The following is a 27,368-nucleotide window of genomic DNA, read 5'->3' as shown; positions in this document are numbered from 1 at the left end:
CATAGTAGATGTTCATCCCTGTCAACTTTGATGGGTCGCAATGTGATATTAAATAATTAACATTTCAAGCCAAATGTGTATCCTTGACATTGATTCATCAGACATGTCATAAAATAAGGATTTACATTTTATAAATATCAACTATATAACCTCTACATGGTTGTGACAATTTAGAATTTTTCTGGTTACTCTCAGCATAAGAACATTTTAGGCTATACTCTACAAACTGCCCTGCAATGTAAATAAAACCACCACACCAAAGAAATGTATCATCTAATCTTCAGCAAGCAATGCTGAAACATCTGTAACCACTTACAAGACTACATGGCATCACAGTCAAGATGACCAAAATCCACATTTTAACCATTGTGAGAATCTCAAATCACACACGAACCATTAGAGGTATGATGGAAATAAGCTTCAGAAAATCCTTGTCTTCATGTTAATTTGGATCTGACCTTCCTGATATTTCCTTCATGGGATAACACAATATGACAAATTTAACAAGAAATTGTCAATCTTTAAAACATAACACCCAATCAGACACTTTACAGTAATGGAATATTGCAGAATGTGCTAGAATGAATGTAAACAGACGCGTTTTTGTAATACACTTCGGTCGCACAATATAACTACCACGTTTAAAAGGAGACTGGATGCCTTTAACTTAAAAGGACTACATCATTACATAATGAAGGAAATTAACGTAACTTACGCCTTTAATACGATTTGTTTATGATAAAGATTATTCTGTTTACTTCATTTAACCTGAACTTTAATCAAAAATCTGCTTGAAACAGTCAACGCTTTCTTATGCTTCAAACAAAATCATTCGTATTCTTCACAACCCGACAACTTCTACGCATTAAACATTTACATAAAAATAACAAAAACACAAAAACTAATGATTATTTACCTATTAATTGGTATGAAGAGCTGGCGTCTTATTAACTTAACCCTTTGTTGCCTGACTATTGAAAATATATGAACCAAAGTCATTTTTTCATCTTAATAAATATGTCCTCCGAGAACATGTCAATTTTTTCAGATTTTTATTTCAATTTTTTGTGTAGTTTTAATGCCTGGTACTTACAAGTACCATCAGGGAAGTTGTAGGGTCCTAATTCAATCACATGCAAAAGTACATATTTGATCATTCTAACACATTTTTTGCCGTGTTAACAACACTACAAAATTATAATACAGAAAATCTTTTATAAAAACAGTACTACATATAACAACAGAATTAAATCAAGTACCCATGTTAGACATACAATATACACAAATATAAAAATCACATTTTGCCAATTTTTACAAACACATTGCCTGTCACATATTACTCAACAGATACAGCATGATACTCTTCAAAACAGTTTTTCTTCTCATGGCAGCAAAGAAATACACTGCATGTAGTGCACTTTGAATGTGGTCTTGATTGTATCTTCTTCTTGGAGCACACTTCACATCGACCACGTTTTTTTACAAAAATCACAAAATGATTGCCACGGTTTCGTAGCCTGAATTCTTGTTCCAGAGCCTCATTTTTCCCCTGATATATATCAAATTTTAGAATGTACCCCCTTTGGTCTGCAATGCACCACAGTTTATAACCCCTCTTTATAGATTTCATGGGGTTATATTGTTTGATGCTACTCCTCCCCTTGAATAAAATCATTGATTCATCAATGCCAAGTTCCCTTGTCCCTTTGTAAATGTTTGGAAAATTGTCATTCAATGCAGTTACCAATGGCCTAATTTTGTAAAGCTTGTCTGTTTTTTTCCAGTCATTTGTGAATTATCATTGACATGTAAATGCATTAGTATGCTGTCAAATCTATCACGGCTCATTGGTTTTCTTATCAATGGGATTCCCAAATCTTCACTTGTTGACCAATAGTGCCTCCAAGAAGGAAGTTTATGACCAGACATGCTAACAGCTCATGTTTTTTAAGATTCAGAGTTTGACCCTTCTGTGTCCCATACAGATTATCAATAATGTACAAAACCTTCATTCACGCTGTAATGTGGAATTTTTGTCTCCAAATTTCTTTTCCTATCAATATCAAGAATAGGGGAGGCTGCTGAGGTGGTTGGTAATGGTTCTACATCAACATTTTCAGTGGAATTTTCAGCATCTTCCTCTGCTGCTTCACACGCTGCTGCATCTATTTGATCAAAAATTCTGTCAAATGCTGAACTATTAGCTGCATCTTCTTCTTCCTCTTCTATATCAGTATTTTCCTTGTCATCTTCTGGTAAGTCTTCTAATAATATCTAAAAATATCATCATCAGTCAACATGTTTGTAGACCTAAATATGGGAGGCAATTGTTCTTTGTTTTGGTCAGACATAATGAAAACCTGTAAAGAAACAGAAATTTCAGTTTTGGTTACAATATATCTTAATATTTTGATAAATCTTCATGCATTATTGAACATTATTTCATAATATGAGAGAATTATGGATCAGTAGCACATTATTTGAGGTTATGTGTATTATTAACATGTGACCCTCCATCCCGCCTGCTGGTACTTCTAAGTACATACTTTTCACGGTCAGTTGCTTCAAATCAATCATAAATGTTATAATTATGTATATTTTATATATTTATATAAACATACTTACGTCTATTCAGATAGCTTGCATATCAAACAGTTTACCAGGAACGAAGAAATAGGTTTTGTAAATGCAGTATATCTTCCTAGACAATTGTATGAAAACACTCCATGGAATAGGATACAACAGGCTGTGGAACATTACCAACTGCAAATATGAAATATCTTTTCTCCAAGTATGTCGTACTTGAGAGTACCATTAGGAAATTGCAAGGATAGGATGTACTATATAGTTTCAAAGCCACAAAATACAACATGGAACTTTAAAGTACCGTCAGTCAACAAAGGGTTAAAGAATAACGTGATTCACTTTCACAGCCGGAAGCAAAGTATCACGTCATACTGCATCCGCTTCACAGCTGTATGAGAAATTCAAACAACGAAAATGCGATATGAAAATGTGTGTGTTCTTATTCTTAATACCATGCTGTATGCCGTGTGTGGGCTTCATATGAACCCTTTGCCTTACTGAATTTCTGATCACGTTTAATTAAGGGCAAATTAGTAAATTTTCTAAAATATATATAAAAGAAATGTCCTGCATATTGTATGGGATCTCCCGGGTTCAAATCTTGGTCCACAGTCCTAGAATGTCTAAGGTTTTCGTGGTTTTCTTATGTCCCTTCAGGAAAATTATATGATAACTAAGTAACTAACAACGTTCATAACCGAACTCACCAATGCTCTTTTGTTATCTGTCTTATCATTAACTACAAATGCTAACTTTACTAAATATCATAAAGGAGTGTACTGTACAGGTATCAAGTTATTTAATAATCTTCCACCAACAATTAAAAGTCTAAATTATGATATAAAGGTATTCAAGCCTGCATTGAAAGATTACCTCTTTACTCACTCCTTCTATTCTGTAGATGATTTCATCTCTGCTGAAAATGTTTAAGCTTTATATCCATAATCTACGTATGTGTAAAGCAAGTTTTGTATTTATATTTAAAATTCTGAGGTTTATGTATATTAATTTGTAAAATTACTTTTCATACTTGTATTGCAGAATCTGAAATTTATGTACATTGATATGTGAAATACGTTCTTGTACTTGTGTTGAAAGTTCTGAAGTGTATGTATATTGTATGAAATGACATGTTCTGCATCCTTTGGTTGAGTCCTAAGAAGGATCTATGGAATGTAAATAAACTCTACTCTACTCTACATTCACTGAAATCACCACTTTATAATCCAATAAAGTTGTCTCAAATATCTTTGGAGTAACAATGGAATGGCTATCCTCTATGGTACAGATTTTTTCCAGTGAAGTTCAGGATATATTTCCATTTTTCAAACTTGAACATCAGACATATATGTTTAAAATGTGAAGTTGTCGCATATGGAAATACAAATTATAATTCGAATTTTTAGTTGGTTGAACATATCGATTTAGATATTATAGTATGAAGCTGGGCGGAATAAAATCATGTGAGATTCTGGGACTCTTTCAAAGTCTCTCTGTCGACGGCATTATTTGCGTTCTTCGAAGAAATAATTTTGTTTGGGCTGGAATTCGCTGTATGTGCAGTCGTAGTGTTGGCAACGCAGGCAATGCTTGTCCCCGGCACGGGGAACAAACATTTGTGCTGTGCAGGGACAAGACTACGTGACAGGGGTCAGGTTCTCCTGCCTGCTTGCGTTTGTAATTGCTAACCGCCATAACAGTTCGATCTTTATGCTTGAGAGGATCTAGTCTGTCTGATTGCGGGGATTGTGTGGTGGTGCCTGTGTGTTTGTATTATCAAGAAGTGTGTATAATTATGCAGTGACACTCAACAGGTTACTCATAACAGAATACATATATCGAGACTCGTATGTTTTAGTTTTTTTTAATTTTTAAAGATCACTCAGCGCGCTTGGTAGAAGACCTGCAGCTGTATCAGCTAATAAGGTAGGTTATTACATACAAGTGTTTCTTAAGGCCCGTTCTCACGAATCAAGTTTAATGGACCGATTATAGTTGATCAACAAAAGTTGAATGAAATCTGTAGTGAGAACCTTTGTTTCAATAGAGTTGTTCAACTTTTTAGTGGATCAAGAAAAGTTTGACCCAGTCAAACTTTATCGTTCAAGTGATGAGTCATCCGCCATTTGCTTTCAAGTTGAATCCTGTCTTGAAACGTGTGAACTTCAGTTGATTGTCAAGTTCGCTTTCAACTGGTCACGCCACTCGTGCATGTGTTTTGTTTTTAGTTTTTTGTGTTGTTTTTTTAGTTAGAAAAATGAGCCCCAAGTGGTCTGAAAGTGTGATGCTAAAATTCTTAGAACTTTATCATAAGCATGATTGTCTTTGGAACCACCGACTGGATAAACATAAAAATAAAGATGCAAGTGAAAATGCTTTGGGTTCTATTGTCAAAGAAATGGAAATTGCTGATCTGAAGAACAAAATTAAGAGGATTAGAACGAAAGAACATTAATTGGTTTGCAAATCAAAAAAAAGTGGAATGGGAACAGAGGAATCGATTTCTTCTTAATATCCATTGCCTCACCCAAAAACGATGTTTCTTACGATTTTTGCTCATGTTAAATAAAATTGTTTTTAGTTCTTCTTTTAACAAAACAGTTATTATCCGTACAACTTCACGCACAACTGCTTTCGACGCCATTTTTAACTGAAACTGTTGATCAGTTTCTATTGAAATGTGTGAACAAAAACTGATTCAAGTCATATTCAACTTTTGTTGATCAAGTATAATCGGTCAATTTAACTTGATTCGTGAGAACGCGCCTTTACTGTCTTGACTGTACAGCATTCATTTCGTTCTGGTTACGATTATTTTCATAGTTCGTACTTCTTGGTTAAATGTGTAAAAGAGGTCCATAAATCTACGTGTTGGAATTAGCTGTAGATGAATCATTTCTCAAACACGGCTGCCCGTAACGTTTCGTAGCATGGTGGGCAGTTATTAGCCTTCCGCCTATTTAAAGTATTAGCAACGCTTTTAAAATTTGTCACAAAAATAGTACTGCATTATGTGGTAACTGATCTCGGAACTCGAGTTAAAAAATGTACATACAGACTGAGAAATCGATAATTTTTTACGAATGTTTTCTAGATTGTACAACTAAATGTGTTTTGGAAAGGCGTCTAATTCTGTCCGAAACGTCGTGTAGGCCCGTAACAAATATGGATCGTGTACACTGTTATCGTTTTAATGAATCAAATGCAAGACGCTCATTCTTATAGTCTTTAAAGGATATTTTAAGAACGGGAAATACTTTAATTCAATGACATTACGCAATAAATGCGTCCATAGTAAACCAGTTTTGTTAGGACCTGAAGTATTATTGAAGCGTATGGAGTCGCGCGCCATTTGATACTCGTAGAGGAGGCGTAAGTGTTAAGGCCGCCATTCACGATCGCTCCAGATGGATGACATCCGAATGGATGACGTCCAAACGGATGTCGTCCAAAGAGGTACTACATTCACGGTCGCGTCACGCCAGTCGCGGTTTGTTGTCACTCTGTGAAGTGCGTGGTGTTTGCGATGGACGAAGAATTGTTACTAGCTACGGCAGTATGCCTGTATATTAAAAGGAGGAAACCAAAACGAAAGTGGTCAAAGCAATGGCTCTTAAACAGAAGCAATTTAAGTCACGTCAATTTAATTAGTGAACTGAGTTTGGAGCCGTCAGACTGGAGAAACTATTTACGAATGGATGAGTGTGCTTATTTCCGCTTATTGGGGCTAGTCACGCCTGTGATACAAAAACAGGACACGAATATGAGACAATGCATCAGTCCTCATGAAAGATTGTCAGCGACTTTGAGATTTTTGGCTTCAGGCATGAACTATGAAGAACTGAAGTATGTGACAGCTACTTCTCCACAACGTTTAGGAGTAATTATCCCCGAGACTTGCAGGGCAATACTGCAGTGTTTGAAAGGATACCTTAAGGTAAGGTCAGGATTATTACTATATTTGTTAAAATTTAATTAGTTTCTAAATGTAATTATTTTTTTACATTTAATTAGTTTCAATTAGTTCGTGAATCACATGACTGATGATGCCACTTAAGAGGCGAAACATGTCTCATAATATATTTTAACTTATTTGTAAAATACATGGCAACTCTCTATATTTATCAATAACATCAATAACGAAATCACGCCCCGACATTATGCAGCTTTCGACTTGACTGGACGAAGGCTCGTGGCAGACTGGCATGAGAATGGACCACGTTTCCGCCACTCACGATACGATGGCGCGATGGAGTGATGGAGCGATCGGATGGATTATGGCTCGACAGAATATCCAAACGAGCCCACCGCGCCACGCCAATGGACTTCAGTTTCCGCATTCACGGTACAATTTTGGAGCGACACCGAGCCATTTGGACGAATGGAGCGATCGTGAATGGCCGGCCTTAAACGTTAGTTAATACCCTGCAAAATTGATGTATTTATTTTAGTGGCGTGTCAGACAAAATATTTTTAAAATATTTACTTACAGGAGGATGAAGGAGGAGGTGATGGACGGCACATGTAGATCGCATGCAGAAATATAGTCGGAAATCCTGAAGGGAAAATAAAATTTACATGATGTAGGAGTAGGTGGATGGATAATATTAAAATGGAACTTTTGGAAATAAGGTGTGATGGTATGGACCTGAATCGTGTGGTTGATGATAGGTGGGCTGTTGTTAACTCTGTGATGGACATTTGGGTTCTGTAAAAGAGTTTCTTTTTTGGCTAGCCAAGCGATTGTTAGGTTTTGAAGGCATACTTTTTACAATTTAGACGTTTTTGAGGGATAGCAAGAGATTAAAATTTACGTTGTCGTGGACACGAAGGCGATGCGATCAACCTTAACCTTGGCAACCACTTACAAAACTACAGGTGTCACAACTGACATTTAAGTGATATCACTGTCATCACTATGTGATTTATATATGTATTAGAAAAAAGTATTGTATTTGTGCTATAACATGTTCTCCATCCCCAGCTTAGGCCTATGAAGGATCTATGGAATATAAATAAATTCTGTTTGTCTTGTGTTACGACTATGATTTGGTGTAACTTTACTGTTTGTATGTTGCCATTTGTGATGGAGTTTTTATATATATTTGCAAATATGTGTTTTGTTTGCATCATTTGTAATTTGTCATCTGATTGAGCTGGTGTATTGTAACATGTAAACTCTTGTGTTAAGTTTTAGCTTTCTACAACGTAGTTAAGAATGTTTAATCTTTCTGTTGTGTGTGTGTAAAATCATAAGGGTTAAAGTATAAATACTGTTATTTGTCTTGTTTTATATGAATGTGTCTTTGACTCTCACCCTAAGGGAAAAAATTGGAATCATAGTGTTGACTTGGTTTTTTAGGTTAGGATGCTGTGTAGTGGTACAGATGATCAAAAACGTTCTTGATGACATTTTCACTACTGTGAAAACCTCAAATGTTATATATATATATATAGTTTCAGAGTGTTTGAGAACAAACTCCTGAGGAAAAAATTGGCACGCGTCAGATGGTAACATGAGGGTGGAGCAAATTGCATAATGTAGAACTTTATATTATTATTATATTTTATTTGGATATTATTCATTGTCTGTTACGTTCTTTTATTCAGCTCATCAAATGTTACTGTGTTAATCATTTCAGGGTCATGTATCACAGATAGGGGAGAACAGATATGTACAGAATATTGTAGTTATAAAATTTGAAAGGAAGAGATAATTGGCATGCATCAGGGTAATAATATAACTGTGAAAAGTGTTATTAGAGGGGTATTTTTGATCAGCAACATCCAGAAAATTAAGACATTACTTTATTTATGAATGTTTGTGATGAAGGTATGTCAGTTTTAATATCATGGACATTATTCTAGAAGGTGGAAAATGTTAATAGCTTTTAATACTTATAATTATGTTACTGCTTTATAATGAAGTGTATTGTTTCTTTAGTTTTTCCTGTTCTCTCTAGATTTACAAATTTTCAGAAGATAAGAAGTCATATTGTTCTTTCGTACTTCTCCACTTCTGCACGTGCATTAGCACAGCCTTCAAATAACTGAAATGTCTCTTTTGCTGTTTCCACGTTTTGACACGAAAATGTCAGGAGCAAGTGCCTTTGGAGTGTGTGATGTTACTAGTCTTTTTATTCTGCAGTTTGGTCGCTGTAGATCATATTTTCTGTCACTTCTCAGTGTGATTTTGTAAACTTTTCAGCATTCCTTTTCAGGCATGATCTTTCTGATGTCACATATTTTAATAAATTGTCTTTTTTCCCCCGTCAATTAGACATGTCAGTCAGTTGTATTATTAAAGAAGTCTGATAAGTGATGGTGTAGGGTCAAGTTATTGAAGTTGCAGTATGTCTGAATGAAGGGTGAATGCCTATTAGAAATAAATCCATTTTACCATTAAAATTTGTGTCATTAAACACCTCCTGTAATCAGTATGTTTCCTTTCAGAACCTGGAGAGATATTTCAGGTTGGATACAATTAACGTAACTATGAATTTATCTGTAGGTTACTTGCAACCCACAACCATGATGTGTGATGAACCAGTTTCAGACTTCCACAAAACAAGAGTACCGAAAATTATACTGCAGAGATGTGAAACAATTCCATCTCTGAAGAAATTCTTGGTAAGTGTGTATTTATGAAAATTAATGTAATCGATCAACTTATTCACTGAACTGTCTTCTGCGCTGTAGTGCCATGCAGTCTGGTAGAAGTGTACTGACATTTCAGAGGACTTGCTGCATCCATTAACAGGACAATGATGATAGAGGCAGCAGGTATCTCTGAAACATTAGTAAACTTCTTCCGGACTGGATGGCACTACAGCCGAGTAAATACTCGTTGCTGTGAGAACTCACTCACTCACTCACTGAATTTACATGAGAAGAAAGCTAATTATTTTGTGAGAAGAATGTGTTAATTTTTAATTTCTGTCTCTTTCAGTCTACAGGAATATTTATACATTAGAAGGGTTTAGTGTATTCATATTGTGATTCTCAAGTAATATATTACAGTGAGATTGAGTAAGCCCTTATAACTTTCACCTCATGCATGTGTCACTCTGATTATGTTTACATAATCATAGCTTAATAAGTTCTTCCATTACAATAGGCGTAACTAACTCATAGGAACATTAAGAAATTCCATATTGTAATTATTAAGTAGAATTTGTCACATTTCTCAATTATTCAGAACAGGACAAAACTACTTTTAACTGTGTCCAGTTGAAACGAATTAGTATCTTATATAAAATGTTTAGTTGGCCAACCATAAAGCTTACTTAAGAAATGTAACTCTTAAAGAGCTGTATATGTGGGTTACTTTTATAACCGACTATGTACTTTGCCTTTACTGCAGTAAGATCTTTTTAATTTCTTGCTCCAGCAACACGGTTAGAGAGGTTTCTTGCAGCGCACAATAATGCCAAAATTTCTCATGTTCCGGAATTTTTAATATGAGAAATAATACCGAGATAGAATTTAACCTGAAAAGACTTGATGTTAGTTTGAGGGCATTCCCTATTATATTTGTGAAGCCTTGCATATAACATGATCTTAAAAATTGCAGCGAGGAATCAGCTGTTGTACAGACAGTCTCTTTGCTGCATGTCTTTAGAGCATGTGAATTGTATTATCTGAAATAATTACGTTTAATTGATAATTTTACTGCAGAATGTTGATATAATTAAGACAGAAGACGATGATGTTCTTGATGAAGATGATTCCACTGTCATGATACCTGATGAGTATTACGTACCATCATCACCTCCCACACTGAAGACTGAATCCAAGGTAAACGTTTTCAGCCAATTTGTATGTTTCTCATTTGGATATATGCTTACATGCATGTATGTGCTTGCATTCTTACAGTATAAGTCTGTCTTCATATGACATCCAGTGTTGAGTGTGTGCAAAGCTTTCATTTGCATGCAGCAGGTATAAAGAAACACCCTTTTTTTTCAGCTTAGTAATTTTGATCTTATGCTCCTGCAGTCACCAAATCGTCAGTACGGGATCATATGCATAGCCTAGATTGAATAGTGTGTATATATCCATTATCTTGCCCTTGCTAGGTGATAGAGGAAGACAGTAATATGAGTCCGATTAGAGTAGATATTTTGAATGAGCCATTGAATAAATGGATGTGCTTCACCAACCAACCAAAAAACTTTAAAAATGTAACTACAGAATAAAACCGCTGTATACATCTGGACTTAATGTGGGGTACTTGCTTAACCCTTTGAAGCCGAAGATCATCTGAATATTATTTATGAATTCAGTCCGTACCGTGAAGAAAACACTACACCTCACCATTACGAAAATCAGCTGGTTAACCCTTTGAAGTCGAAGCTCGTCTTCATAATATTTACGAATCCAGACCGTACCGCGAAGAAAACACTTGACTTAACCATTAGAAGTCGAATCAGGCGGTACCACATAAGATTTAACAAAAGATCTTGGCATTATAGCTGTAGGTTACTTGTAAAGTCCCTGCTTCAGCAAACAAGGTTAATTTATTTTCTTGCAGCATACAATATAGCCACAGATTCTCATGTCTCAGTAGCTTTGTTGTGAAAAAGACTTGTGAGATAGCATTTTATCCTGAAAATATTGTGTCAGTTTGAGGACAACCCCTATTCCTTTTCTGAATCCCTGCATTTATGATATCAGTTCGAATGTGGAATCTGCTATTCTGCATACTGTCCCCTTTCTGCACATGAATTTAATTTATAAGAACTGTATCATCTGAATGAATTATGTGTAATTTACATTTTTATTGCAGAATGTCAATGGAATCTCAGTAGAAAATAGAGTGGATGTTTTGAGTGAAGAGCATTCCACTGGCCTGCAAACTGATAAGGTTCACGTACCATCAGCATTTTCCATAACAAAGGCTGAACCCAGGGTAAGCTTTTTTTCCCCCCAGGCAATTTTTTGTGAATGTTATTCATGTGTGTGTGCATACATAGACGCATGGGCTGTGATGGGCAGGGGCTCAGGTTGGCACGTGTTTCTTTTCTGAGGAATGACGAGAAGATTCAATTTGAGGAATACTTGCTGCCATTCAGTTCGGAAACATTTATTCTTCCCACTCAGTTTCTGAAACCAATATGACCTTTCTCTGGGCTGCTGTGCCATATAAACTAGAAAAAGTGACTGATGTTTCACAGCTGCTTACTTGCTCCATCATCAAGGTGATTTCTTGGTCAACTAAGCAACTATTAGCTTCTCATTTTACAAAGCGGTGAATAACAAATTCCCGTATTTTGCGTGTATCTAATGTGTATATTCTGGTTATCATTACATTATGAACTTTCATTCTTTAATGGTTTTTCCAAGTACCCAAACATTTCCTTGTGATAAAATTTAGATACTTAATATGCGTGATGGCGGTTTTACAGGAAGTAATACCAGATTCATATAGCAAAACATGTCTAATTTCTCCTCATGATGGAAGTCGGCTCATCAAAGTAAAAGATGAAGTTGAGACAGATATAAAAGTGGAAGAGGATCCTGTGCAAATAACGTTTCCAACAGTAAAGGCTGAATGCGAGGTGAGTATAGTGTAATGAATTTTCAGGAGTTTTTCTAAGAACGTGCATGTCTTGGTCGAGTTTGGAAGTTATGGAATGAGATTGAGAGATTTTATGCTATTCTTTGCTTCCAAGACATAACACCCTTGAACCTAATAAATATCCACATATTATTAAACGGTCCAGTTGATGTGTGTCAAACTCCAGGCCAGACTAGAAAATTAGCTTTGTACAACTAGCCAGAATCTAAATGAAGTAGCACATTTATAACAACTTGCTATCACAATGAGTAAAAAAATATGTTCACCAACAAGTTCAGATGCAGACCTACTACTGGGTAAGAACTAAATGACCTGAGTGACTAACATTCAAGGCTTCAGTATAATCTGAATTTTGAGACTCGGGTTTGGGTTCAAATGCTGCAGGCTGTCGTCACATCGCATACTGAATGAGCTGTTTTAAACCTGTTTTTGAGGAGGGCAGATGCTTTTTGGATTATATATAGCAGACCTTGAAATAAATTATGGTCGTGCAATGAGACTGGTATTATGTAATACTGATTGACATTTTACCCCTTACTTTCAACTTATTTCTTTCCTTCCATTTTGTTTATCGTAATATTTCTTCTGGTACTTGTTGGTTATCGGGACACAAAACGGGAGAGTCGAATATCTGGACTTAGGTTTCAACCACTTGAAGTTTAACCATTGATACAACTTTGTTGATCCGGAATCCGGTGCACACACCCAAACGATAGAGAGGCTATGGGGATCAGCTAAATGGCGGAATAAAAATAAGACAGGCATGGCCCGACATCATCTGGATTCATATTTAGCTGAGTTCATGTGGCGGCGTACAAATGATAATGGCGATATTTTTAAAATGATTCTAAAATCGATAAGCGAATTTTGGCCTCTGGCGACAGGTTGTAACAACAATTAGCATCTCGTGCATATCCTAATAGAATATAATAATTTGTCATTTATTGAAATAAAATATAATAACTTTCAAGTATATGTCATTTATCCACACACATTAACCTAACCTAACCTATTTTTAAAGTGATGTGTCCCGGTAACCCACAAGTAACTTTTTTTTCTTTTTTTTAACAGAGTCCATTGAATGAACATCAACTAATTCATGGAGAGGATCATCCATATAACTTTGATATGTGCAATAATGCACCCGGTCAGAATACTGTCAAGAACTATCAAAGCATACACACAGGAGGATGTCGACATGCCTGTGATATGTGTGATAAATCATTCAGTCAGAGCTGTACTCTGAAGAGACATCAACTTATACATACTGGTGAGCACCAATATTGCTGTGATGTGTGCAATAAATCATTCAGACAGAGGGGTACTCTGAAGACACACCAACTTATACATACTGGTGAGCACCAATATTGCTGTGATGTGTGCAATAAATCATTCAGACAGAGGGGTACTCTGAAGACACACCAACTTATACATACTGGTGAGCACCAATATTGCTGTGATGTGTGCAATAAATCATTCAGTCTGATGAGTACTCTGAAGAGACATCAACTTATACATACTGGTGAGCACCAATATCGTTGTGATGTGTGCAATAAATCATTCAGACAGAGGGGTACTCTGAAGAGACACCAACTTATACATACTGGTGAGCACCAATATTGCTGTGATGTGTGCAATAAATCATTCAGTCTGAAGGATAATCTGAAGAGACACCAACTCATTCACAGTGCTGAGCGCCAATATTGTTGTGATGTGTGCAATAAATCATTCAGACAGAGGGGTAATCTGAAGACACACCAACTTATACATACTGGTGAGCACCAATATTGCTGTGATGTGTGCAATAAATCATTCAGACAGAGGGGTAATCTGAAGAGACATCTAGGCATACATAATGACAAGAGTCTATAGGCCTGCGATGTATGTAATAAAGTGAAACCTCGATGCATCGTTTTTGGCAGGGGTGGAAAATAAAAGCGATGAATACGGGAAAACGACAGTTGCGGGAAAGCATTAAAAATTTTTAAAAAAATGTTTCTCTTTCAAAGTTACTTCTTTTTACCAAAAATGTCTTTAATGTACAACTGGTTTGTCGAAACTTTACGTTTTGGGCCAAACAGAGCTCTTTCCACGTTCAAAATGTTTTCCTCGTCACGTTCACTAATATTATGCGCATAAAAGTAGGACTTCACTTTTGCCAATGCTTCAGCAAACCTCCGCACAGCTTCGGGCTCGCGTTCGTCGTCTTCCTCTTCCTCACCACTCCCACCCCCTTCGCGGACAATAACAGGAAGAATGGCATTACTGCCGAACTCAACGAAACGTAGCAGTACCACTGAACCACTGGAAATGAGATGAACCAGAAGAATGAAAAGTGTCGCCCGCCTTTCCTTTGTACTTATAATAAAAGCATTTGTGAAGAAATTCACACTGCACATGCCATCTGGCATCGCTGGAACGAAATATGAGTGCACCCTATTTAAACTCATAAAATTTCTGACAATGAGCACCGCCATTCACTCCAACCATCACCTCTGCACCGCTGACCCCTCATTCCAAAAGAATCTGTGCTGGTTGGGCGACATAACAGGTTACCGCTACTGCGTATTCCAAAAACATTGTGCGTCTTTCGGTATTAATTTATCTCAAAACCCAGCATTTTAATTTCTCAGAAACGATCATTGTGGGAAAATTGTGGGCCGGGACTAGGATTTTTGAACGATCAATGCGATAAAATGATAGTTTGAGGAACGATAGAAGCGGTAAAATGTAACATTATTTTATATGGGATGTATCCCGGAAAACGATACTTTGGGGAAGGATGGATAGAGGTTTCACTGTAAATCATTCAGTCTGAAGGGTAATCTGAAGATACATCAAGGCATTCACAGTGATGGGTGCCGATATGACTGCACTGTGTGTGATAAATGATACAGTAGAAAGGACAAACTCAAGAGACAGCAACTTACGAGGTGCGATCAGAAAGTTTCCAGACTGCGCCTATAAAAACCCGTACACTTATCTCAGGTATTAAATTCATCCATCACCCTCGAAGTAGTTCCCCTGGGAGTGAACACAACGATCCCAGCGCCGCTGCCAAGCCTTGAAGCATCCCTGGAAATCTTTCTTTGTCAGCCCGTCAAGCACCATCTGCGATTCTGCCTGAATCTCTTCTATCGTCTCAAATCTCCTTCCCTTTAGCTGAATTTTCATCTTTGGGAAGAGGAAGAAGTCACACGGAGCTAAATCCGGCAAATAAGGAGGGTGCGGGATGACGGCCATGGTGTTTGAGGCCAAAAACTGCCAAACTTTGAGGGCGGTGTGCGCTGGCGTGTTGTCATGATGCGTCGCATGTGGAGTTCTTCCTTTAGAATCAGCTGACAGGTCCCATAGCCTATCCCAACAATGTCGCACAAGTCATTGATGGTACGACGTCGATCTTTGTGAATGGCCTGCCGAATCTTCGTAACATTTTCGGGCGTTGTGCTCGAAGATGGTCGTCCAGAACGCTCGTCATCATCGACAGAGGTTCGGCCATTTTTAAAACGTTAATGCCACACAAAAGTTTGTGCACGACCCATTGCGGACTCCCCAAATGCTTGCTTTAGCATTTCATAGGTTTCCGTAGCCGTTTTGGCGAGTCTTTGGCAAAATTTGATTTGTTCATGAAAATCCGCCATTCCGAAATCGCAGGAGGGTCGGTGTAATGCACTACCAAAACGCCCGTAACTAAGAAACAAATGCTAATTCGATGATGCCGGCTGGCAAACTGATTCATTATGAATGTAGGCCGCACCCCCTAGCGGCAGAAGCTCGTTCTACTTCCGGTTCGCCCTCTATTGACACAGTCTTGAAACTTTCTGATCGCACCTCGTATACATACTGGTGAGCACCAATATTTCTGTGATGTGTGCAATAAATTATTCAGTCAGGAGTCATCTGAAGACACATCAAAGCATATTTCATGGAGAGGATCCACATTTGTGATGTGTGGATTCACTAAGTAGAGTGATCTCATCATCACTGATCATGTAATATATATTACAGTGTCCATATTCCTGTGATGTATGTAATATATCTGTCCTTTGTGAGATTTTTCTAGAGAGAGATCATTGGAGACAGTGGAGAGCATCCCTAATCTTGTCGGATATAAGATATCCAACATACCCATCCAAACCTTAAAAGAAACTATGCAGATAAACAATGAGATTCACACATTATTGAAAAGACCTGGTAACATGTAGAGACCAAATAATCTCTCTCACATCTTCATCATCTAGCAGCCAAGGTGAGTCTGTGATTGCTTTTTATTTGTGGTGTTAGGGTATTTGTTTACTTGTCATCAACACGCTTACGGAACACAAGTACAAATACATTTATTTATTAATAATACATTTACATACATATTTCACTTACTCCCATGTGACCAACCAAATGTCAGACGCACTCAGCCAGTCTGTAAGGTGTAGACTTTGTATTTTCAGTTGGCTTGTAATGAAAATTCTATAGACACGTTGCACACTGTCCATTGTCTGCGGTACGTCTGATGGAGACAGTGTTCTGGTTCTGTTCCCATCTTCAGGTGATTCATGATCATTATACTGACAGATTCATTTTCTGGTGACAGGTGGGATCAAACCTGGGACCATTTGAATATTAAAGCTAGTGCAATGAAAAATAGATCAATGGACTGGTCTAGAAGTGGCTGTTACATGAAACTCTATTTATGTTACATGTTAGGTTATGTTCTGTACCAAAGCAGAGGGAGTCCTGCTATTTTGATGAATATTGATTATTTCAGTTTTCTAATGAACCTGTTCTACCCTTTGTGGATGAATCCTGCTTTATCCCATTGTATTTGAAAACCCATGGTCCAAGAGTATTCTGCTAATTTGTACACAGAATATTTCTCCCATTTCTGAGTTGCATGTTTGGTGGTTTGGGTTTGGTTTTTCTGTTACTCCTTTGCATTCACGTGGGACGCTGCATATTCGATTGTTTGATTCCTGTACATTTCTTATTTAGTCTCTTTAAGTATGCTACTTGTCCCACACCGTAGCCGCGCGGTATGAGGCATCATGTTTCAGACCGGTGATACGGAATACGCGCTGATTCGAGTCTCGGGGGAGAAGAAATTTTCTCATGAGCTTTCGACCAGTGTATGGGACCGGTGCCAACCCAGCATCGTGAGGAAATTGGGGAGCTACAATGAGTAGCGTAATCCGGTCATGAAAACTAGCAATGGCTGGGGGTTCATCGTGCTGACCACACATCATCCTATATCTGGTTGGATGATCGTTCATCTCTGCTTAGGCATGTGAACATGAGGCCAGCTAGTCGGCTTTGGCTCTCAGAGGGCCACGGATAAAAAAAGTATGCTACTTTGCAATATTTATAATATGAAAGCTGTATGTACTCTGAATTTTCTCGCAATCTGGCGAGCTTTTTCTGATACTTTTGCATGCATGATACTACCACAATACCTTTCTGTTTCTGGCTGTTGCTGAGAATATTTTTTTTCAGAATTTTCGTGGGTATCCACTTCTATCCTACTTTCCAAAACCTTTAGTATACCAATCCAAATATCACTGATGCTGACAGTGACATTTAAATAAATGCCCATGGTGCAGAATTGCTCATAAAGATATGATAGGAAATATCATGTATTTCCAGATCATTAAAAAGAAAATGTTTTCATTTATATTCTCTTTGAACATACAAGGCTGGACTATGAAAATACTGTAATTCTGATATAAATATGTTGGAAATTGTTTACTGTTCATGGCATATCAGGAATTAGATTTCCTCCTGTCTTTAAATAATTTGTTGTCATTAAACAAACAGTTTACTTCTGACATTAATTTGCATATTTTAATTATTTTTGGAATCAGCTGAGATCAAATTCAGCAACTTTTAATTCTATTCTCCATACTTGGAAAATTCCACAGAAAAAACTGTCAGAATAAAAACTAATCATCTAATGAGTGTAAACCAAATTCATTGTACTATGAACATTTACTTTAAACAATAAATAATTCCCAGTGTTAACTAGTGATGCGACAAATCAAGCATTGTCAAACATTTTATAGAGCCAATGAAGTTATGGAAATATAACAGGAAATACTAAAGTTTAAAAAATGTCACACATCATGATATAAATTTAAAGATCACAATACAAGATGATTTTATATGAAACAGCTCATGAATAATAAATAAACTCTGTTTCTGTTAACAGGTACTTATGTAATTGTTACTTCTATTCACCTGAGAACTTTACATGTCTAGGAATAATTGCACCATAAAAAATATGAATATTCGATAACAGTATGCACTCCACACTCAATATTGGTGTTCCTTTTACATTTACCATTACAGAGACAGCAGATACTATTTTCTAAAACCAAACAGTGATATTTATACAAAAGATTAATAATTTCAATTAAAAACAAGATGGGAAATGACTACACAAATCTGCTGGCAGGATCTTCCTGTTCATCGCTGCTATAATCCTGACTGTACTCCTCATCATGTTCAGACTCCTCTTTGCCATACAATTCATTCAGCATACGCGCCTTATAATTAGCATATCCCTCCCCATACAACGCCACATCCTGAGGATTCACACTCATCCCATATACAAAGTCTTCATCTACATCATCACTTGACAGGTCGTCTTCTCCACCTGCAACAAAGTATAGATTCTATCAAGTAAATGCAAAAAACTGCCTGACCAATTACAAATTTGTTACATTCTTGAAACTCAAAGTCATCAACCGGTGGTGATGACATATACCTTGTAGCAGAAATTATTTGTATTTATTTATTTTCCAACTACGAATCCAGGCGCAATTTTGGGGGTCTCAGGCAAGGTAACGTTGTTACAGTTGGGGGTAGTATGAGATACCTCAATCTATGGGATCATGTGCATCATACACAGATTCCAGTGGGTCATTTTAAGGGTACATTAAATTTAGTTTAATTTTATTTTACAACTAGACCAACATTTTATAATAAATTTAATATAGGCTTTATATAAACCAACACATGTACACACAAGTTTTCTAAAATATCTAAAGTTTTCAATTATAGTACAGTTTTCTCCTAAACAGAACCTTCTGCATCCTCCAGTTTAACAAGTTCTCTACTGGAAATCTCCTTACATGTATAATGATTTCTTCTTGGGCTACTAGCCGTGTCAACTGGATGAATGGAAACGATGTTTTCTCCATTCAACCACCTGACATGGCTAATAGCCCAAGAAGAATTCATAATACTTAGTCACCATGAAAGCTTTACATCACACTCTTTACATGTGTGTATCAATGCTGTACTTACTGAGATTCAAGTCTCCAACTCGCAGAGCCGTCATTATGCATCTGCATTAAAACTGAAAACAAAAATTAACTTGGTTGGTTATTCAGTCACTTATCTCATGATGCTGCATTAACTTCTAAGGTTATTATTTATTTAGTGTTCTATCTGACGACAGGTCCATATGAACAGGATCCTTCCATCCTTTTCTCGGACTGGGACCTGTTCATATACGTTCTTGGCAGATGATCCAGAAGTGGTTTGCCATTACCTTCTTCTGTGTGTGAATGGAGTAATTGTTGGGATGCCACGGAGAAACCGGGGAAGTCCCCGGAGGAAAACTCCGTGTTGCCTAGACCAGGTTATGTAGCATAAAATGAGGATGAATCAGGAAGTGATACACAACGTATTTTATTCACAGAGATATTACTAGGGTGACTTTGCATAAAATGGATACAGGCCAATATAAACAGGTGGACTGCGGAAGATGTTATGTTTTGTTTTATTATGTTTTCATCTTTAGTTCAACTGCCAACTCCTGTTGCAGGGTACTGGTGACAGAGGGTGCTAGAAAAGGAATGATAAATAACAAAGCTAGTACTTGTCCTTAGATTTTGTCACAATAGTCTGTATGACCTTGACTTTTGTTAGCTGAAACACTGGTACACCATCGACAATCAATGTGAGTAATCCTCAGAAGACAAAGTTCTAAGCAGAGAAAATCTATACTCTCTCTTCCTCTCACCAGTACTTAAGTTTTCTAACATTCAGGCAATAGAATTATACACAAACATATTTGAATATAAACATAGTGTCAAATTAGGATGAAAGCAATTTAAGTCTAGAGAAGCATTTTTATATTAATGTGCAACTTTGACTTTTGGGGGAGAGCCATATTGAATGTTGAGAATTATCTAATGTTTCTGCAAACATTGCAGTAGTTGCTATCTTCAGGGTATAATGGTTGAGAATTTTTTGAAAGTCTTAAACAGGGCAGGCAGTATGTAGGTGGCACATTGAGTGTGATAGTGCTGACTGTTATAGTGGAAGAGCTCCACCAATCAGGATAAGGTTCAGTGGTGGGGTCTTGTAAACATGGAATTTGTTCACAAGCTCCGTATACTATCAGTGTCTCAAGAGAAACGTTGCCCATGAAGTTTGTTATCAGCAAAATTAAGGTGCTTGTTGGTCTTGTAATTGAGAAAATATTACCACCCCCCACATTCTGAATACACTGTTGGTCTTAGCTGCACATGTTTTGATGCTTTTGTATTGACATTTTCAAGTTAAGCTTCCCTACAGCAGTTTTAACAGCAATAAATGTTCAGAAAAAACCTAGTAATGTATATTCTGTAATCTAATGGTAGAAAGAAGAATTACAATCATCTACAAAAAGAAATATATAATAAAATCAACATTGTTCTGTATTTAATTTTAAGTAACACTAGTGGACAATTTCCAACCTCTGCTTTTAATAGCGAGTCATACTGCATACTCTGTTAACATAATAGAAATTAACTGTCCAAACCTATGATCTGAATCAGGATAATCATTGCGCCAATTGTTCTCGTTAGTATCTCGTCATCAGAAGACAGGCGGGCAAAATTATCTTAGGGTAGCTAATAAATCCTTTGAAAGGGTTACAAAGTTCAAATATTTGGGAACAACAATAACAAATCAAAATGATACTTGTGAGGAAGTTAGGAGGAGACTAAATTCCGGAAATGCTTGCTACTTCTCAGTCCAAAATATTTTGTCTTCCCGTCTGATTTCTAAGAACCTGAAAATTAAAGTATACAAAACAATAATCTTGCCTGTTGTTTTGTATGGGTGCGAAACATGGTCTCTCACTCAGAGGGAGGAACACAGATTGCAGGTGTTTGAGAATCGGGTGTTGAGGAGGATATTTGGGCCTAAGAGGGAAGACGATGGGGCGTGGAGAAAACTGCACAATGACTAGCTTAAAATCTGTACTGCTCCCCCAGTATTGTGAGGGTGATTAAGTCGAGAAGAGTGAGATGGGCGGGACATGTAGCGCGCATGGATGGGACAAGAGGTGTGCACCGGGTACTGGTTGGGAAACCTGAAGGGAAGAGACCGCTGGGGAGACCTAGACGTAGATGGGAGGATAATCTCAGGCGGGATCTATGGGAGATAGGAGTTGAAGGAAACTGGATGTTGTTGGCCCAGGACAGGGTCCGGTGGAGGGCTTTGGTTAATTCGGTGATGAACCTTCGGGTTCGGTAAGCCATCTAGTTAGTTAGTTAGTTCTCATCGTTGGAATCATCTTCGGCTTATTCTTCTTCTGCTGACATATCACTTGAATCTTCTGGATTGTGATACTTCCAGTCTGACTGAGCGAGTGGGTGCACACTCAGGGTCTCTATATTAATCAGTGCATCACTTCTCACTGTACTGGTGTAGTACAAGTTGTACACATAACCTGCATCTGGTCCAGCTTTGCCTAGTGAAATGTGGAGACTGCTTTACTTAAATTACATTATTCCAAGATGATATAAAAGAATGAATCATCAGCTGGAAGAAAACTGTTACCCTTACAGAACCTTTGCCATTTCAGTTACTCAGTCTCCCATCCAATGGGTCATGGGGGTTCCTTCTGGAAGGGTGGGGGGGGCGACTAGGATGTGAAGGTAACCACTCAGCCCCATCTAGTGCACAGGTTAAGAACGTGTGTGGAACTATACAACCACTTCCCCATATGTCTGCATGACATGCTTAATTAGGCACTGGGGAAAATGTTATTTTTCTTTACAGGCTATTTCTTTATTTGGTTACTGTGTAGTATGGCACTGATTGCAGCTATTATGCAATGTAAAATTAAAAGAATGATGACAAAATACGAATGACATGGGAGGAATCTGATATCTTTTTTAGGTTATATTCTAGAACTCTTCTGGAGGAAACACGAAAAGTCATGAGTAATCTTGGTTTCAGCAGCCAAAATTCAAATCAGGCACCTCCCATTCCTTTGAAACTAAAGCTTGGATTTAGTCTGTACTACAAACAAAATATAATACTACTGCCTGTTTAAGTGAGAATCATATGAAACTCATAAAATACAATATGAAGAATTACTAACTGTTGAAGAAGGTGGGACATATAGGTACCATTTGGCTTCAAAGGATTAAATTCGAGGTATACATATGAATGCTGATGTAGTCTGCTTAGTAAAAGGACTATGGGAAAAGCAACTATTTTTAGGTTCTTTTGTATCCCTGCTGAGTACCTATTATAACAACTTGACAGTGGCTGAATGGATTGTCATGAAATATATTTTGAAGAGTTAATAAAATCTGTCAACAATAAAGGACACTTTACATGAAGACCTAAATGCATTTCTGCCCACTGAAGTGACTGGGTGGGAAACTCTAGGCTACAGTGACTACAATGGTTATTATGGTTACGTTAGTCAAGGGTCAAATTCTGACAAATGAATAAGAATTCTATATAAACCTTCTCAATCAACAAGCCATGTCAGTTGTAAACAGAAGCCAAAACACAACAGAGACCATCTTTGCCTTCAACATCATTCTCCTGATGATGGAAGCAGAGATGGTCTCCAAAATATTGGGCTTTCATCTACAACTGACAACAGCTTGTTTCCCAAGAAGATTTTATTGAGTTCAGTTTCTGTGAAACCTTTGTCTTGTATGTATAAGATTTGTTTTGCTATGTGTATATTTCCCAATGTATTAAACCTCTTCAGATGTTAAAATTTGTTGTCCATGAATATCATTATAAGGTACAGGGAATTTGTTAACTGTTAAATTACAGAATGATACCAATGAGTATGGCAATATTTGCTTATATATTCAATAGCAAATTTACGTGGTCCTATAGTTAACTAGTCACAAGCACTACAAAGTAGTATCAATCAAAACTTCCAAACATCTTTTAACTATCAGCGAAATACATTAATTTAGAATGTACATGTGCAAGTGTGTGTCTTTATCTTCCACCTGTGAATTCCCACAATGCTATTCTGTATTACTGCAGTATCAGTAGATCACATGTAGTAAAGTAAAGTTGCCCCTGATACTTATTAATGAGTTGTATACCGCAGGTCACATCAAGCGCCAGTGAACCAGTATTGCCAACCACTGCTGATCTCTCTGAAATTTTCTCTTTCATATTGTCTAACTCTACATTCATTTTGTCCAGTCTAGCTTTACATGATTCGAATTGTTTCACCTCTTTATTGACCTGCTCCCTTGTTTCGCTCTGCCATTTGGTGACATCACCCATTACACTCGATTGTAATGCCTTAATATTAGCTTCTAGCGTAGCGAATCTCTCATCAGTCCTTTCCTTGGTAGTCATTATGTTACAAGTTACCTCGCTAAGTTTCTGATCCACCTCGTGAATGAGTTCTTTAGCTATCTCTTTAGCACAGATAACCCTCAATTTGCGCCGATTCAGAATAAGCCGATTTTGAAAACAAGAAGTCAAAAGTGAATTTTTTTACTATTGTTTATAACGTTTTACAATGAATCTCGTACTGATTCTTATACTAAATCGTAATTCTTACAGCGCTCATTTTGAATAAAAATTATAAATACATGTGGATGTAGCTGCGCGACATCTGTGGATTGTTAATAGAAGTGTCTTACCACTCTCGCCATCTGTACTTCATATACCGTATCAGTTTTCCACGAATGATAATTATCGTAAATTATTTGTAACACTTTTTGATTCAAGCCTTTAAACCTGGATTTGAAATGGTAAAAGGGCCTAACCGCATCCAGTTTCACGTATTTTATTCATTCGTAACACCTGTTCTGACGCCACACGAATCACGGATTGTAAATTTAGACTTTTCTACTGAGTCTGATATTCCTTTCATATGGTCTTTATATCTCTTGATTAATGTTCATTTTTGTTTACAGAACAGTCCAAATGACCTTCAAATGATGTCGGATGCCCCAGTATATCATTTATTTTGTTTGCTTTGGCCAGTTGATCCAAATCAGAAATCTTTACCAGAAGTTCTTATAGTTATTCATGTAAGATACTGAATTATTAAATACAGAAAACAAATATTAAATGGAATGCACAATATTCTGTTGTAATAAGGACCATTATACAAAGTAATAACTAGTTAAGAATGCTTTTCAAGTAAAATACAATTATACAATATTTTCCTAGAACTAAATATTTAAACTTCATTTGGATAAAACCATCACTTTTTACGAGGCGATTTTCTTCACCTTGCTATGTAAAAAACAGTATTGAGGAAAACAAGTACTAATGGACATTACAATCTGATCACTATGTAGAGGAAAATGTATTACTGAAGAATTTAATATCAGGGGAAAGAATGCAGGATAATGTAAAGAAACTATAATAGAGCATGTTACGTAAAGGTTTCTGTTTCTGTTTTTTATTAAAACATGATTTGGTCAATTGAACACCATATTAAATGTTATTGTTAATTATCTGAAACAGTTATGTCACTCTGAGTCTCTGATTAGGAGAATAAATACTACTAGGACATGGTAAGACACACGAGATAGTCTGTTACTAGAGTAGATTTCTTGATCTTGGTGTATTGAATGTAATGAAAGAATTTGGATGTTTTCTTGAACAGTGCCCGCATTTATTTTTATTGACGGTACTTGTATAAAACCGTGGTGCTCCTTTTACTGTTATTACATTACAGGTCTTTGTGATGTGACATATATTTTACCGTTAATTAGGTTAGGTTAGGTTAGGTGTCTAAGAACTCTGTAGCGGATGGCTTGTCAAGAGGTAAAGAAGAGCATCAGGTGATCTTATTTCCTGGACTGTGGCTCAGCGGTTTCAAGATCATGACTTCCCCATGCTGTCTGGTGCAAGGGTAGTAAGGATAGCGACACATCCAGACTATCAGGGGGTATGAAGTTACACAATAATTTATTGACACAATTGGCCTTGTACATAATATGTTGTCAATATGCAAGCTCAAGAGATGATTATAAAGGCTGTTTTAATGTAGAGTCAACATATATGTGTGTGATACCAGTCTATTTACAAATAATTACACCTTTTCATGTCAGATATCATTTTTGTAGACATCAGGTTTATCCATAGCTAGAAGCTTGAATTATATTCATAATTATGCCATCTTTGCTTGTAGTGCTTTACAATTTACAGATGGGATATGGTAGCAGAGCTCTCTCCTTGCTGAAGCAGAATTATGAATTAAAGATTCCAAGTGTTGAGGAGGATCAGATGCCTCAAGAACACATTGAGAGTGTTACAGATCAGAATGTGGGCCTTTTGGAGGAAAGGATAGGTAACATACATCCTGACTTGTGCTATATATATCATATATAGTCCCAGAATTTGTCTTTATGACCAAGTTCATGTTATTGCTGTTATTTATAACTTCCAACATCTGCTATATTTGCAGATATTCTGAAACCTAAAGGAATTCTGAAATTTCGTACAAATGTTTGTTTAGTTGTACTATAATTGTACATTGTTTTCAGCAGAACCAAGAAAATCGCTCCCTCCACTGCTCTTAAAATTGAGTGAGAGACCACCAGAGCATCTGCAGTACCTTGAAGTGTCATTTGGGCTCACAGCAACTCTCCTTAAATTCTGGAAAAGAGTAGAGTTTGTACCAGTTTATTTGAGGTAATAATCTGTGGCTAAGGTGAGGTTATTTCAGTCTTGACATTTAAAATAGGTAACAACTATACTAATTTTTCACCATGAAATTTCAATGAGTACATTATATCTGGTCCATCCTCTGTGATCTTCGCCTGTATTGCCATACTTCCGAGCGTAGTATAATCAATGACGTGTTCTTTATATGTGACGAGCAGACAACAAATGACTTGAGAGGTAAACATTCATGTATCATGCTGCACCCTTTGGACAACTCGTATAGCGATGGATATAGTGAAACAGGCCAAGCCAAAAAAGGATCATGGCTTGCAGAATATTGGGCTGACTTAGGTTTTCAGTTCCGCAGCTTTACACCAGTCCTCGCACTTAGTGTGCTTCAAAACAGGGCCTGCAAACAAGAGCAGGCAAGTTTGCGCAAACTTCTTTGAATATTTGTTACTTGTTCATGTGTTCAGAAATTTCCCAGTTGTAATGGAACCCAATGTTTCATCATTGCAGTCACAGAAATATGTAACTGGGTCTTATCCCGAGCCATTAACTCCAATTCTCACTTTCACGGAACTTTTTCTATATCAAATATTATCTTCCCCATGTACTACACAGGTGAAGTTCATGTTGGTATTTTCCTGCGTGTGATAATTGCTGAAAAGATTATTTTGTATTAAAACCTTCACAGTAAAAGATTTGATGAAATGTCTCCCTAATATATGGTAACATCATTTCTGTGAATCACGTAGTCTGTATTATATAGATCTAATTGTGCAGTGCTAAGCAAGATGGAGCTTGATGTATACTCGACCAAGTATGATGTGAAGAGGCTGGAGACGTACAGTAACAATCTAGTAGATTCCTACCTTGGCTCGTTTGTACTTCCTCAATCGTATGGTTCAGAGCCTGTTATAAGGAAAAAGTTCACTAAACGTATCTTTTCACTTCAGTGAAGAGCTTTACTTTAATGGATCGTCCTAAAGTGAAAATGTTTATATCAGTTTAGTTTTGTGTACATGTAAAATACAAAATAAACATCATTAGGTTTTTCGGTAAAAATTTAAAGCATGAGGATTATTGAACACATTGAAATCTCTGAATGAATTTTACAGTGATATTTATCTGAATGTCTGCACAATTTACTCTGTTTAAAAATTCCTGATACCAAATGCATCACACAAAGCAAATTCATACATAATCTAATTTCAACATTTTAGGCAATTGTTCTTGGCCTACGCCTGCAATACAAAACTGTGGATAATTCCGCATCAGAGTTGGAGCTACCAACATCACAACTCTTGGGCCTCTT

The 27,368-nt window shown here is 36.8% G+C and overlaps 1 protein-coding gene and 3 long non-coding RNA genes across 12 annotated transcripts; 2 read left to right on the top strand and 2 right to left on the bottom strand.

Annotated features, from left to right (window-relative positions):
* Positions 1-4,143: 4,143 nt before the first annotated feature.
* Positions 4,144-16,220, top strand: LOC110827257 (uncharacterized). 4 transcript variants are annotated; one of them, XM_087353171.1, is made up of 7 exons: positions 4,144-4,512; positions 6,753-6,998; positions 9,098-9,216; positions 10,264-10,383; positions 11,375-11,497; positions 11,994-12,146; positions 13,238-16,220. In XM_087353171.1, the coding sequence occupies exons 2-7, from the start codon at positions 6,983-6,985 to the stop codon at positions 14,036-14,038; spliced, it is 1,332 nt and encodes a 443-aa protein (XP_087209297.1). In that variant the 5' UTR covers positions 4,144-4,512; positions 6,753-6,982; the 3' UTR covers positions 14,039-16,220. The 4 variants fall into 4 exon arrangements, with proteins under 4 accessions (XP_087209297.1, XP_021914446.2, XP_087209295.1 ...); XM_087353169.1 differs by lacking the exon at positions 4,144-4,512 and adding an exon at positions 4,549-6,523 and having other exon boundaries at positions 6,775-6,998; XM_087353170.1 differs by lacking the exon at positions 4,144-4,512 and adding an exon at positions 4,549-6,523.
* A 258-nt stretch (positions 16,221-16,478) lies between these two features.
* On the bottom strand, positions 16,479-24,000 carry LOC147873094 (uncharacterized). Of its 6 annotated transcripts, none has more exons than XR_015536262.1 (3): positions 23,795-24,000; positions 19,463-19,514; positions 16,479-18,809 (listed from the first exon to the last, which is right to left on the bottom strand). It is a non-coding gene; the product is annotated as an uncharacterized LOC147873094 (long non-coding RNA). The 6 variants fall into 6 exon arrangements; XR_015536267.1 differs by having other exon boundaries at positions 23,663-23,802; XR_015536263.1 differs by lacking the exon at positions 23,795-24,000 and adding an exon at positions 23,651-23,788.
* LOC147873095 (uncharacterized) lies at positions 21,000-23,611 on the bottom strand. Its single transcript, XR_015536261.1, has 2 exons — positions 23,518-23,611; positions 21,000-21,902 (listed from the first exon to the last, which is right to left on the bottom strand). It is a non-coding gene; the product is annotated as an uncharacterized LOC147873095 (long non-coding RNA).
* Positions 24,001-24,111: 111 nt separating the features above from the next.
* On the top strand, positions 24,112-26,072 carry LOC110827268 (uncharacterized). The gene is made up of 3 exons (XR_015536268.1): positions 24,112-24,180; positions 24,346-25,331; positions 25,933-26,072. It is a non-coding gene; the product is annotated as an uncharacterized LOC110827268 (long non-coding RNA).
* Positions 26,073-27,368: the final 1,296 nt, after the last annotated feature.

Source organism: Zootermopsis nevadensis, unplaced genomic scaffold (genome assembly GCF_977971745.1).
Source record: "Zootermopsis nevadensis isolate Lab colony 2312 unplaced genomic scaffold, Znev_1.0 Znev_ptg000021l, whole genome shotgun sequence".
Lineage (NCBI taxonomy): Eukaryota > Metazoa > Arthropoda > Insecta > Blattodea > Termopsidae > Zootermopsis > Zootermopsis nevadensis.
The sequence above is the reverse complement of the archived record's forward strand: the minus strand, read 5'-3'. Positions and strand labels throughout refer to the sequence as shown.

Excerpts from the sequence above, each read along its gene's own strand:
- LOC110827257 (XM_087353171.1), top strand. Across the intron at positions 9,217-10,263 it reads CATCTCTGAAGAAATTCTTG|AATGTTGATATAATTAAGAC; the intron begins GTAAGTGTGTAT and ends ATTTTACTGCAG. Across the intron at positions 12,147-13,237 it reads CAGTAAAGGCTGAATGCGAG|AGTCCATTGAATGAACATCA; the intron begins GTGAGTATAGTG and ends TTTTTTTAACAG.